This window comes from Thecamonas trahens (assembly GCF_000142905.1).
Source record: "Thecamonas trahens ATCC 50062 unplaced genomic scaffold supercont1.13, whole genome shotgun sequence".
Classification (NCBI taxonomy): domain Eukaryota; order Apusomonadida; family Apusomonadidae; genus Thecamonas; species Thecamonas trahens.
In genome coordinates, this window is record NW_013657667.1 from 411,694 (window position 1) to 421,393 (window position 9,700).

The 9,700-nt window shown below is 64.1% G+C and overlaps 6 protein-coding genes across 6 annotated transcripts in view; 3 read left to right on the top strand and 3 right to left on the bottom strand.

Moving 5' to 3' along the window:
* AMSG_03601 (uncharacterized protein) overlaps positions 1-82 on the bottom strand; it is a gene marked incomplete at both ends in the record, with an annotated part of 864 nt that extends 782 nt beyond the window's left edge. Inside the window, one exon of the mRNA XM_013904493.1 lies at positions 76-82. Coding sequence (XP_013759947.1) covers positions 76-82 — 7 coding nt within the window. The remainder of the gene's footprint in view (positions 1-75) is intronic.
* A 475-nt stretch (positions 83-557) lies between these two features.
* AMSG_03602 (uncharacterized protein) lies at positions 558-2,288 on the top strand (the record flags this gene model as incomplete). Its single annotated transcript, XM_013904494.1, has 4 exons — positions 558-1,184; positions 1,268-1,355; positions 1,508-2,061; positions 2,100-2,288. The coding sequence occupies 4 exons, from the start codon at positions 558-560 to the stop codon at positions 2,286-2,288; spliced, it is 1,458 nt and encodes a 485-aa protein (XP_013759948.1).
* A 495-nt stretch (positions 2,289-2,783) lies between these two features.
* AMSG_03603 (uncharacterized protein) lies at positions 2,784-4,288 on the top strand (the record flags this gene model as incomplete). Its single annotated transcript, XM_013904495.1, has 1 exon — positions 2,784-4,288. One exon carries the CDS (start codon positions 2,784-2,786, stop codon positions 4,224-4,226), a length of 1,443 nt encoding a protein of 480 aa, XP_013759949.1. The 3' UTR covers positions 4,227-4,288.
* Positions 4,249-5,705, bottom strand: AMSG_03604 (uncharacterized protein). The gene is made up of 3 exons (XM_013904496.1): positions 5,635-5,705; positions 4,491-4,697; positions 4,249-4,398 (listed from the first exon to the last, which is right to left on the bottom strand). Exons 1-3 carry the CDS (start codon positions 5,684-5,686, stop codon positions 4,328-4,330), a joined length of 330 nt encoding a protein of 109 aa, XP_013759950.1. The 5' UTR covers positions 5,687-5,705; the 3' UTR covers positions 4,249-4,327.
* A 531-nt stretch (positions 5,706-6,236) lies between these two features.
* AMSG_03605 (uncharacterized protein) lies at positions 6,237-7,404 on the top strand. The gene is made up of 2 exons (XM_013904497.1): positions 6,237-6,403; positions 6,593-7,404. Exons 1-2 carry the CDS (start codon positions 6,251-6,253, stop codon positions 7,382-7,384), a joined length of 945 nt encoding a protein of 314 aa, XP_013759951.1. The 5' UTR covers positions 6,237-6,250; the 3' UTR covers positions 7,385-7,404.
* AMSG_03606 (uncharacterized protein) lies at positions 7,405-9,380 on the bottom strand (the record flags this gene model as incomplete). The annotated part of the gene is made up of 1 exon (XM_013904498.1): positions 7,405-9,380. One exon carries the CDS (start codon positions 9,378-9,380, stop codon positions 7,485-7,487), a length of 1,896 nt encoding a protein of 631 aa, XP_013759952.1. The 3' UTR covers positions 7,405-7,484.
* Positions 9,381-9,700: the final 320 nt, after the last annotated feature.

Here is a 9,700-nt window from a genome sequence, read left to right on the forward strand (position 1 = left end):
CCGCCGTGCTTGCCCCGCCGGCGCCTCCAGCGGGCCCTCCGCCCGAAACAACCGCCGCTGGGCCTGTCGTCATACTTGCCATGACCAACTGGAGTGTTGGTACCGCGGCACTTTTAGGGGCTGTGGCGCGGGCACCATTCGGGTGCTGCTGCTTGGTGGCTTTGGCGCATTGGCGCCAGTCGCTGGCTGTCGGTGTGGTGGCAGGTTGGCGCCAAATCGAACCCGTTGCCGTTTCAGCCGGTTGTTCGTTCGATGTTCGTTGGTCGTTGCAGGAATCGAGGAGCTTCTTGCTTACGTCACAATTGGTGGGTGCCCCCCTTCCAACCGTTGCACGGCCTCGTTCCACCATCCTCTGCCTGCTTTCCCCCACTCTCCCCCGTATCCAGACACCGCGGTACAGACGAGTCGATTTCCAGGCTGCCCATTGCCCTCAGCCAGATACGGTCGTAGCGTATGCGACATGGCGTGTCGCTCAAGTCGCCCAAACGAGTCGGTGGCACGTGTTCCCGAACCGAACGAAAAAGGTCGTGGAATGAGGACACACACCTCTTCGGAACATGTACGACCTTCCGACGACGATGCCTGCCGACGTGGTGGGGACGCTCGATCAGGTTCCCGACCTTGCCGCTTACTTCCCTTCCAAGACCAAGGGCAAGCACCAGACGATGCCTGCACAGCCCGCATCGGCCGATGGTCCGGCCGGGGCGGACGCTCCACCCACGCCACCTGCGCTCGATCGCCAAGTCGCACAACAGTGTCGAGGAGGCCGCCCAAGTCGGACGCTCTCACGATCGCGGCGGCACAAGCTGCTGCTGGTGGCGCACCGGACCCGTGTGGCGGTTGCGCTCGACGACGCAGCGTATGTGCCGACGCGGCATCCTGTCGCCGTCTCGCCCAGCGCGTCACTCATGCTGACGCGTGCCACGCCGTGTGCCGCGTCGCAGATCACCTGCGCCCCGCACCTTGCCCTCCGCAAGATCGCCACTCTCAACGCCGCGTTGCCCACCCTTCTCACTGACGTCAATGGGTGGCGCAAGGCCATGGACTCGCGGGTCCACCGCGCCGGTGTGGCCTGTCCTGTCCACGTCGAGACTCTCGCCGCCGCGCCGGATCTGCTCTCACTACCGGACCACATGCTCGCAGAGTTTCTGGTTGCGCTCCCGCGTGCATCGTTCAATGCGCTTGTCTCCAATCGCTCTGATCTCTATACCCTTCTCCGCTTCTACCAACCCATCCCCATGGCCACTCCCCGTCCAACGCGAATGAGGCCTACGTGTACAACCCTAACCCTCCCAAGCTTCCTCTCTACAAGTATGTGGTGGCCGGAGGCGGCGCAGGCATTGCCGAGATCCTGGGTACGTCATGCTGTGGTGGGCGAGCTGACAGCCGGCGCGGCCTGGCCGAGGCGACATTTCCTGCTGCTGGCCCGCAGCGTGAGCAAGGACGAATGAGGCAGAGAGGGGCGATACTCACAGACGAGCATGTTGGGTGGGTGGGGGGGTGACAGTGATGTATCCGCTGGACGTGGTCAAGACCCGGCTCCAGCTGCAGGTCTCCAAGGCCGGATCCGAGGTGGCGTACTCGGGCGTGGTCGACTGCCTCACCAAGATCGTCCGCGCCGAGGGCCCCCTGGCGCTCTACCGCGGCATCGCCTCGCCGATTCTGGCCGAGGCTCCGAAGCGGGCGTGGAAGTTTGCGTCGAACGAGCAGTTCAAGCAGGCGTTCAAGGGCATCATGCCCGCACCCATCATCCCGGCCCTGGCTGGCGCCTCGGCTGGCCTCACGGAGGCCGGCATCAACGCGCCGTTTGAGCTCGTCAAGGTCCGCCTGCAAGCCAAGGGCTCGGCGTACACGTCGACGCTCAATGCGGCGACGTCGATTCTCCGCCACGAGGGCGTGGGTGCGCTCTACCGCGGTGCTTCGGCCCAGGCCGCGCGTAATGCGGTGTGGAACGGCGTGTACTTTGCCCTCATCTTTGAGCTCAAGGCCGCGTTCCCCGACCCGACGTCCAAGTCGGAGGAGCTCCTCCGCAACATGGCTGCCGGTACCATCGGTGGAACTGTGGCCACTACGTTCAACACCCGTTCGACGTTGTCAAGTCGCGCATGAACAACATGCCCAAGGGCGAGCCGCTCCCCTCCATCACCGCCTGCCTCCGCGACATCTACCTTCACGAGGGTGGTGCCCGCGCCATGTGGAAGGGCCTCACTCCGCGCCTGCTGCGTCTTGGTCCGGGCGGCGGCATCATGCTCGTCGCCTTTGACTACATCGCCTCGCTCCTTGGCTAGAGCTGTGCGAGCACTCCCGCCACATCCCTTTGCTGCTGCTCTCTGTTTAAACCTATCCACCATCCACCATCAACCGCCACGCGCTGTCTGCTACCAAGCATCAGCATCGACCAAGACCAATGGCAGGCATCCGATGCGTCCTGCGTGCTGCCTGTGGTGGCCCCCCCCCCCCCCCCCCCCCCTCCCTCCCCTCTCCATTCCACCTTTGCCAAACACCCGCCACCACCACTTCCACCACCACCACGCCACCACCCCACGCCACCAACACAGCACATGGTAGCGTGGCAACCTGCCGACGGCGGGTTTTGGTTCTGGTGGGTGTTGCTGGTGTGGGCAGCAGCGGCAGGCGCAGCAGGCGGACTGGTGTGGTCGCTGCGGAGGGCACGGCGCAGAGGCGCTAGCGGACGAGGCGCTGACGGAGTGACTCTGGGTAGATCGTCGAGCAACAACCGTGCATTGGCGGCTTCGCTGGCAAGGTCTGGTTCGGGCTCGTCGATGGCTGGACGGCGTGGTGGGGCGAACGGAGTCGGTTCGGGCGCGCTGGGCGCTCCGCCGGTGCTCCCGCTGTTGGACGCCGTGGTCGACGTCGAGGTGGTGGCTGCTGCACCGGCACTCCCGCTGCTAGACGCTGCTGGCGGGCTCAAGACCATTAGCTTTACTGCTGCGCCGCTTACGGCTGGGCCTGGCGGATGGGCGACGGTGCCCGGGCAGGGTCCGACGGTGACGACGGCGACGCTACTCCCGCTGGCCGAGCTCTCGTCGGACGAGGCGTCAGACGACTCGACAACGTGGCGCCGTCGCCGGCCCGAGGCCCTTGCCGCGGCCTCGGCCAACCGCGAGGCAGCCGCTGCGCTGGCTTCGGCGGCGTCACTCCGCGCGCGACTCGCCTCCCTCGAGGCTGTCCACGAAAACAGCCGGCGCCGCGAGGCGCAGGCCCGTACCCGGCTCAACGCCGCCCTCGACGAGATCGACGAGCTGAACACGGCGCTGTATGAGACCCGCCGTGAGTTGGTGGCTGTTCACGAGGCGACTGGCCCGGCTGCGCTCGAAGCGCACGCCCTCGAGCTTGACGCCGCCGTGGCCGAGAAGACCGCGGCCGAGGACGAGCTGGCGGCGGCGCGCGCTTCTGAGGCTGCGCTCCGAGCCCAGCTGGCCAAGGTGACGGAAGCCATGGCCGAGCTGGAGTCGGAGCAGACCAAGCTGACTGCCCAGCTGATGTATGAGACCGGCGAGGAGAACTTTCTCAAGGACGAGGTCGCCCGCCTCCGCGCCGCGCTCGCCCACAAGGACTCGCAGCTCGAGGCCGCGTCTAAGGAGGTCGACCAGCGAGTCTCGGAAATTCGATACGAGCTCGAGCGGTCGCGTGGCAAGTGCGCCGGCCTGCAGGCCCGGCTTGACGAGCTCGAGCTGGTCCGCTCGCAGTCGGAGACCACGTCGGCGCCGCTGCTGCATGCCCCGTCGTCGGCCGCTCCGGTCGCGCCGCTCGCCTCTGACAAGGTCATTGCATACACCGAGGCCATGGCCGAGAAGGAACGCCGCGAGCGCAAGCGCCTTGTCGCCGCCCGCGAGAAGGAGCGCTTGCGCCGCCTCAAGCCCGAAATCGGCCTCGTTCTCGACAAGAAGATGGTGGTGACCCAGCTGACGCCCGGAAAGACCGCCGTCGACGCCGGCTTCCAGGTCGGCGACCGCGTGCTCAAGTTTTCCGGCACGTCAGTCTCTTCGCTCGCGGAGCTGGGCGCTATTCTTGCCCACACTGCTGTCGCCGACGTCGTCGACGTCGAGATTGCCCGCGCCGCCGCGCCGACCCAGGCCGCCGAGCCTCACGACGTCCACCGGACCTCGTCGTTCCTCACTCTCCCGCTGCTCATCGGCGGCGTCGGCCTCGACCTTGATGAGCTGCACGAAGTCCTCGATCTGATTGCTCAGACCCGGGCTTGAGCATCGCCCTCGTGAGTCTGGCCTGTAGGCGTCGCCAGTTTATTGAATCACATCGGTGCGTCCAGCACGCGCGCACGCCACAAACTCCATATGCCGGCAGCTTACTTGTCGGCGCAGAGGACGACAGGCTCGCCACGGCCCTCGAGCTCGCGGTAGACCTGGACGCTCGAGCCTGTACAAGTGTGTGTGTGTGTGTGAGTTAAAAAGGTGATTGAGGTGGGGGGGGGGGGACAAAAGGGAGGCGATGGTGAGATGAATACGTACAGAGGTTGAGGCAGAGGGTGAAAAGACAGTCGGTGACAATCGAGCCGTCAATGCCGTACTTCTGGCGGACGTCAGAGCGGGTCTGCATGGAGCAGCACATGTAGCAGCACAGCGACGGGATCAGGTCACCGATGCCGCACTCGTGCCCGGCAAGGGCAGCACGAGCCTTAGCCAGCTGGCACGGGCCGCAGCACATGGTCTTGAAGCCTACACACCCAGTAAGCCCAACATATCCACAACCCAAGTCCTTGGTAAGTCTATCTCTTTCCCCTTGCCCCCACTTGCCCTCACGTGCTCCGCCACACCATGACCACGCCCTGTTGCAGGCCACGAAAAAAAGCACCCGTCCATGTACACCGCTGACCGACACACCAGCGCCAGAGAGACTGCTATGGAGTGCGTTCGATACACAGGAGTATGCATCCTACAACCATGCCTCGGTGTGAAATATTGTTTTTCCAGCTTGGGCACCTCGTCTGCCCTCTGACTGCCTCTTCAGCTGTCACGTGGGAGGAGGAGGGGGGGAGGGGGGGAGGAGGAGGAACTGGCGTGATGTCCATCTCATGATTGACAGCGTTCGGAACATTGCGCCAAAGGCGTCGTCGACCACCCGCACGTGGGTAAGGATGGACAAGGCGGGCAGAGTGGCTGGCAGGGATACGTACACAGACCGCAGTCGCTGAAGCAATCGCAGAGACCGTTGGACCACCCAGACATGACAAAGTAGTTAGTGAAGTACGGCCAATCGATAGGAGGAGGGGGGGAAGGGGTAGGGGTAGGGCGGGGGTTTGGTGGGGCAGAGGCTGTGGCAGGCCTCGCCACCCGTGCGTTGCGTTTTGCTCTGTCCTTGGCAAAGTTGCGTATGCGTGTGACGGAGCTTTGCGTACAAACGCACCAGACAGCATGCCAGCGATGGATGCATGTGATATGTATGTATGTACAACCCGGGAGCGATCTTGACTGTTGTAGCGGGCCAAACGTAACCAGAGGGAGGAGGAGGGGGGGAGGGGGGAGGAGGAGGAACTGGCGTGATGTCCATCTCATGATTGACAGCGTTCGGAACATTGCGCCAAAGGCGTCGTCGACCACCCGCACGTAGGTAAGGATGGACAAGGCGGGCAGAGTGGCTGGCAGGGATACGTACACAGACCGCAGTCGCTGAAGCAATCGCAGAGACCGTTGGACCACCCAGACATGACAAAGTAGTTAGTGAAGTATGGCCAATCGATAGGAGGAGGGGGGGTAGGGGTAGGGGTAGGGCGGGGGTTTGGTGGGGCAGAGGCTGTGGCAGGCCTCGCCACCCGTGCGTTGCGTTTTGCTCTGTCCTTGGCAAAGTTGCGTATGCGTGTGACGGAGCTTTGCGTACAAACGCACCAGACAGCATGCCAGCGATGGATGCATGTGATATGTATGTATGTACAACCGGAGCGATCTTGACTGTTGATGGCTGCCGTGTTTGTGGTCATGGTGCAGCCAATGGTGCATCATGAAACAGCCAGCCAGTTCCTAGTGGTGCAGGGAGAGGTCCATAGCCTGGTCGCGTTGGACGTTGGGGCTGTGACCGAGCCCACGGTAGCCTTGTTATGCAGACTTTGACCGTCGATCCGGTACAGGTCGCGTATGATCATGGTCATTGGTTATTGGTCAGGGGTATTTATATATATGGCCATGGTGGATGATGGTTATGATTCAATAGTGTGATTGTGGAGTGATTGATTTGCTGCCGCTCATCGCCACCCGTCTCTCCCTCTCTCCCAACCATGTCCGAGTCGGACCACAGCGAGGTCGAGTTTGAGTGCGAGTCGTCGTCGTCTTCGTCGTTTGACATTGATAAGCAGCGGTTCCTGGAAGAGGTAGCCAATGCTCCGGTTGAGGCCCTTGCTCCGCGCAAGCCGTCATACACCAACGAGGAGGTAGGTAGCTCTCTGGGCGGGGTGCCCTCTACTGGGGGAGATGGGCAGGATGGATGGCGTTTAGCCGACCGGCGAGCGACGGCGCCGTCGGCGTCCGGTGCGGGGGACGGCATGGGCGCAGCAAGGCAGGGAGCAAGCGACTCATGAGAGGGTGAACATGGTGTGTGTGTGTTTGTGTGAGGGGTGTAGGAGGTGATGGAGGACAAGCGGAAGGAGATCATGCTGCCCAAGGAGTGGCCTTGGATCGAGACGCTTGACGTGACATCGGCGGTGGCGGCTGAGGAGCTGATTGGCGACGTGGAGAACGACTTTGCGCGCGAGCAGATGTTCTACAACCAAGCGTTGGCTGCGGCGCTGCAGGCGCGCAACTACTTTGCGGAGCACAGCATTCCGGCGAACCGGCCGCACGACTACTTTGCCGAGACGATCAAGACGGACGCGCACATGGAGCGTGTCCGCAAGCACCACGTCCAGCAGGATCTCCGCATTGCGGCGGTGGAGAAGCGCAAGCGCGAAAAGGTGATGAAGAAGTTCGGCAAGCGGGTCGAGGCCGAGAAGATCCAGGAGCGTGCTCTGAAGAAGCGTGCCCAGGCCGAGGTGATCAAGACGTGGCGCAAGCGCCGGGCCAACGCGCTCGACGACAACGATGACGTCGAGTTTGATCTGCAGCTTCTCGACGAGGCCGCTGACGCTGTTGCGGCGCGTGCGGCCAAGAAGCCCAAGCTCGGGCCGAATGGGCGGCCAATGGCCAACGCCAAGCGGCGGCACAAGAACGAAAAGTACGGCTTTGGCGGGCGGCAGAAGCATGCCAAGTCCAACACCAAGGACTCGGTCGACGACTTTGCCTCGGACTTTTCCTCTCGCTCCAAGGGCAAGATGATGCGCGGCATGCCGCAGCGCCTCAGCCGCGGAGCCAAGCCTGCCGGCAAGAAGAAGCCGAGCAAGCGCCAGGGCAAGCGCAGCCGCAAGAACCGCCGGTAAACGTGACGAGTGCGACGGAATCGAGAGCCGAGAAGAATTTTACCAGGCAAGCGGGGCACGTGGGAGAGGAGGAGGAGGAGGAGGAGGAGGAGGCGAAGGGCTAGGCAAATGCGTGGATGATGGTAGCCTGGGCGGCGGCAGGCATGTCGTCACCGAGCGCCTCCTTGCCCTCGTCGATAGCGGCGGCGGAGCCGGACTCGGCAAGAGTCTTCTTGACCGAGTACTCGGCGCCGCGCATCTTTGCCGGCTCGCCAAGGACGACCGAGACCGGGCAGGTGCGGTTGGGCTTGAGGAAGGTGACTTCGAACGACATGCCGGTGTTTGAGCCGCGGACGTCGTGGATGGGCGCGAGGGCGCCGTGCTCGGCACCGGGCTCGGGCGACGAGACCAGGAGCGCCATCTTGGTCGAGAGCAAGCACGAGGCAATCCATTGCGGGGTGACGACGACGAGGCCCGCGCGCTCAGGGTAGGCAAACATGATTTCGGACATGTTGTCAAAGAGGGCGTGGAAGAGCTTGGCAGGCGCGTTGCGGGTCGAGAGGTCCCAGGCGGTGACGCCCTCGTTGCGGTGCGAGAAACCCTCCATGACGAGGCGGGTCGACTCGACCAGCAGCTCGGCGCGCTTGTACCAGCGCTCCATGACGCGCTTGACCTGCTCGTTGCGGAGCGAGTGCGAACGGCGAGTCGTGGGATCGATCACATAGTTGGCCGAGACCGGCTCCTTGTAACCGTCCGGAAGGGCGCCGAAGCGGATGTGGCGGGCGTGCGCGGCCGAGAGGTAGACAAGGATGCCGTACGAGCCGGCCGAGGTCTGCGGCGACGCCCACGAGCAAGAAACCATGATACGCTCGGCGTCGAAACGGAGCGAGGAGCGCGGGACGTGGGAGCTGGTGATCGACGCCAGCACCGCGCCGAGGACCGGTGCCGCGCGGAGGAGGAAGACGTCGCGCGGCAGGTCGGCGGTGAGCTCGCGCGAGGCCTTGACCGTCGATGGGGTCGAGATGGCGTCGGCCGGTGCGCGGACCCGGTTGCGGACCCGCGAGCTCTTGGTCCGCGAGCTCTTGGATCCGCCGCTCCCGGCGCCGCCCCCGCTTCCAGAGCTCGGCGTCCGCGGCGTGGTCGGGATGAGGTTGGGGAGCTTGGACGGCGGCGGCTTGCCGGCGTTCCAGTCCATGGCAGCGGCGGAGGCGGCGGCAACCGCAGCACGTGCCTGCTGCAGCAGCTGCTGCAGATGCGCCATGTACGCTGCAGACGTCTCGTTCCCGTTAGTCGCCTTCTCGGTCGCCCACCCGGCGAGGTTGGAGATGGCCGTCATGGCACTCACCAGGCTCGTGTCGGCCCGCATGGTGGCCGAGGCAAAGAGCTGCGGCAGGCCCTTAGCCACAACCTGGCCCGCCACGGCCTCGGCCGGCGCCTGAAAGATGGCGGCGTTCTCAACTGTCATCAAAGGCACCACAATCTCGTCGACAAACTGTGGGAGGCCTGCCGATGCTCCGCCGTTGGCCTCGGCGGCCTCGGTCGGCACGGTCGGCATCGTTGGCATGGACGGGAGGCCCGGAATGGTCGGCATGGGCGGGAGGCCCGGCATGGCGGGCATGGCCGGCATGGCTGGCATGGCCGGCATGGCTGGCATGGCCGGCATGGCTGGCATGGCCGGCATGGCTGGCATGGCCGGCGCCGAGTCGACCCGCAGCAGAGCGCTCGGCAGCTGCTGCTTCGAGTATTCGCGGAGGATAGTCATAAGGGTGAGGACGGCGTCTGCGCCCGAGCCCACCACTGCTTCCACCAGTGGAGCCCAGACAGGTGAGGAGGTCATGAGCGAGGCCACAATAGACAGCGAGAGCCCTCCTCCGCTTCCTCCACCATGGCTCCCAGGTCCCGTCACTCCCGTCGCTCCCGTCGCTCCGGTCGAGCCGGACGACGCCGCCGTATGGGCTGCTGCCACCACCAGCGGCGGGGTGGAGTTGACCACAGCCTTGGCCTCTTCAGTCAGCATGTAGTTGTATGTATGTATGTATGTATGTATGTATGTGTGTGTGTGTGTGTGTGTGTGGTGGTGGTGGTGGTGGTGGTGGTGGGAGGGGGTGGGGGTGGAGGCAGTGCGGTGTGATCGGCTGGTAGCTGCTTCGGCGGCTTTGGCCACACACCGACACCGACAGAGACTTTGACACCGACTCAACCACCGACACCGACTCAGACACCGATATCTTTGCTTTGTTTGCTCTGTCCTCCATGCCATGCTCTGATTTGATGCTGATCAGTGTGCCGGATGGGTGAGAAGAGCGGCTAAGGAGATGGTGATGGCGGGGGGGGGGG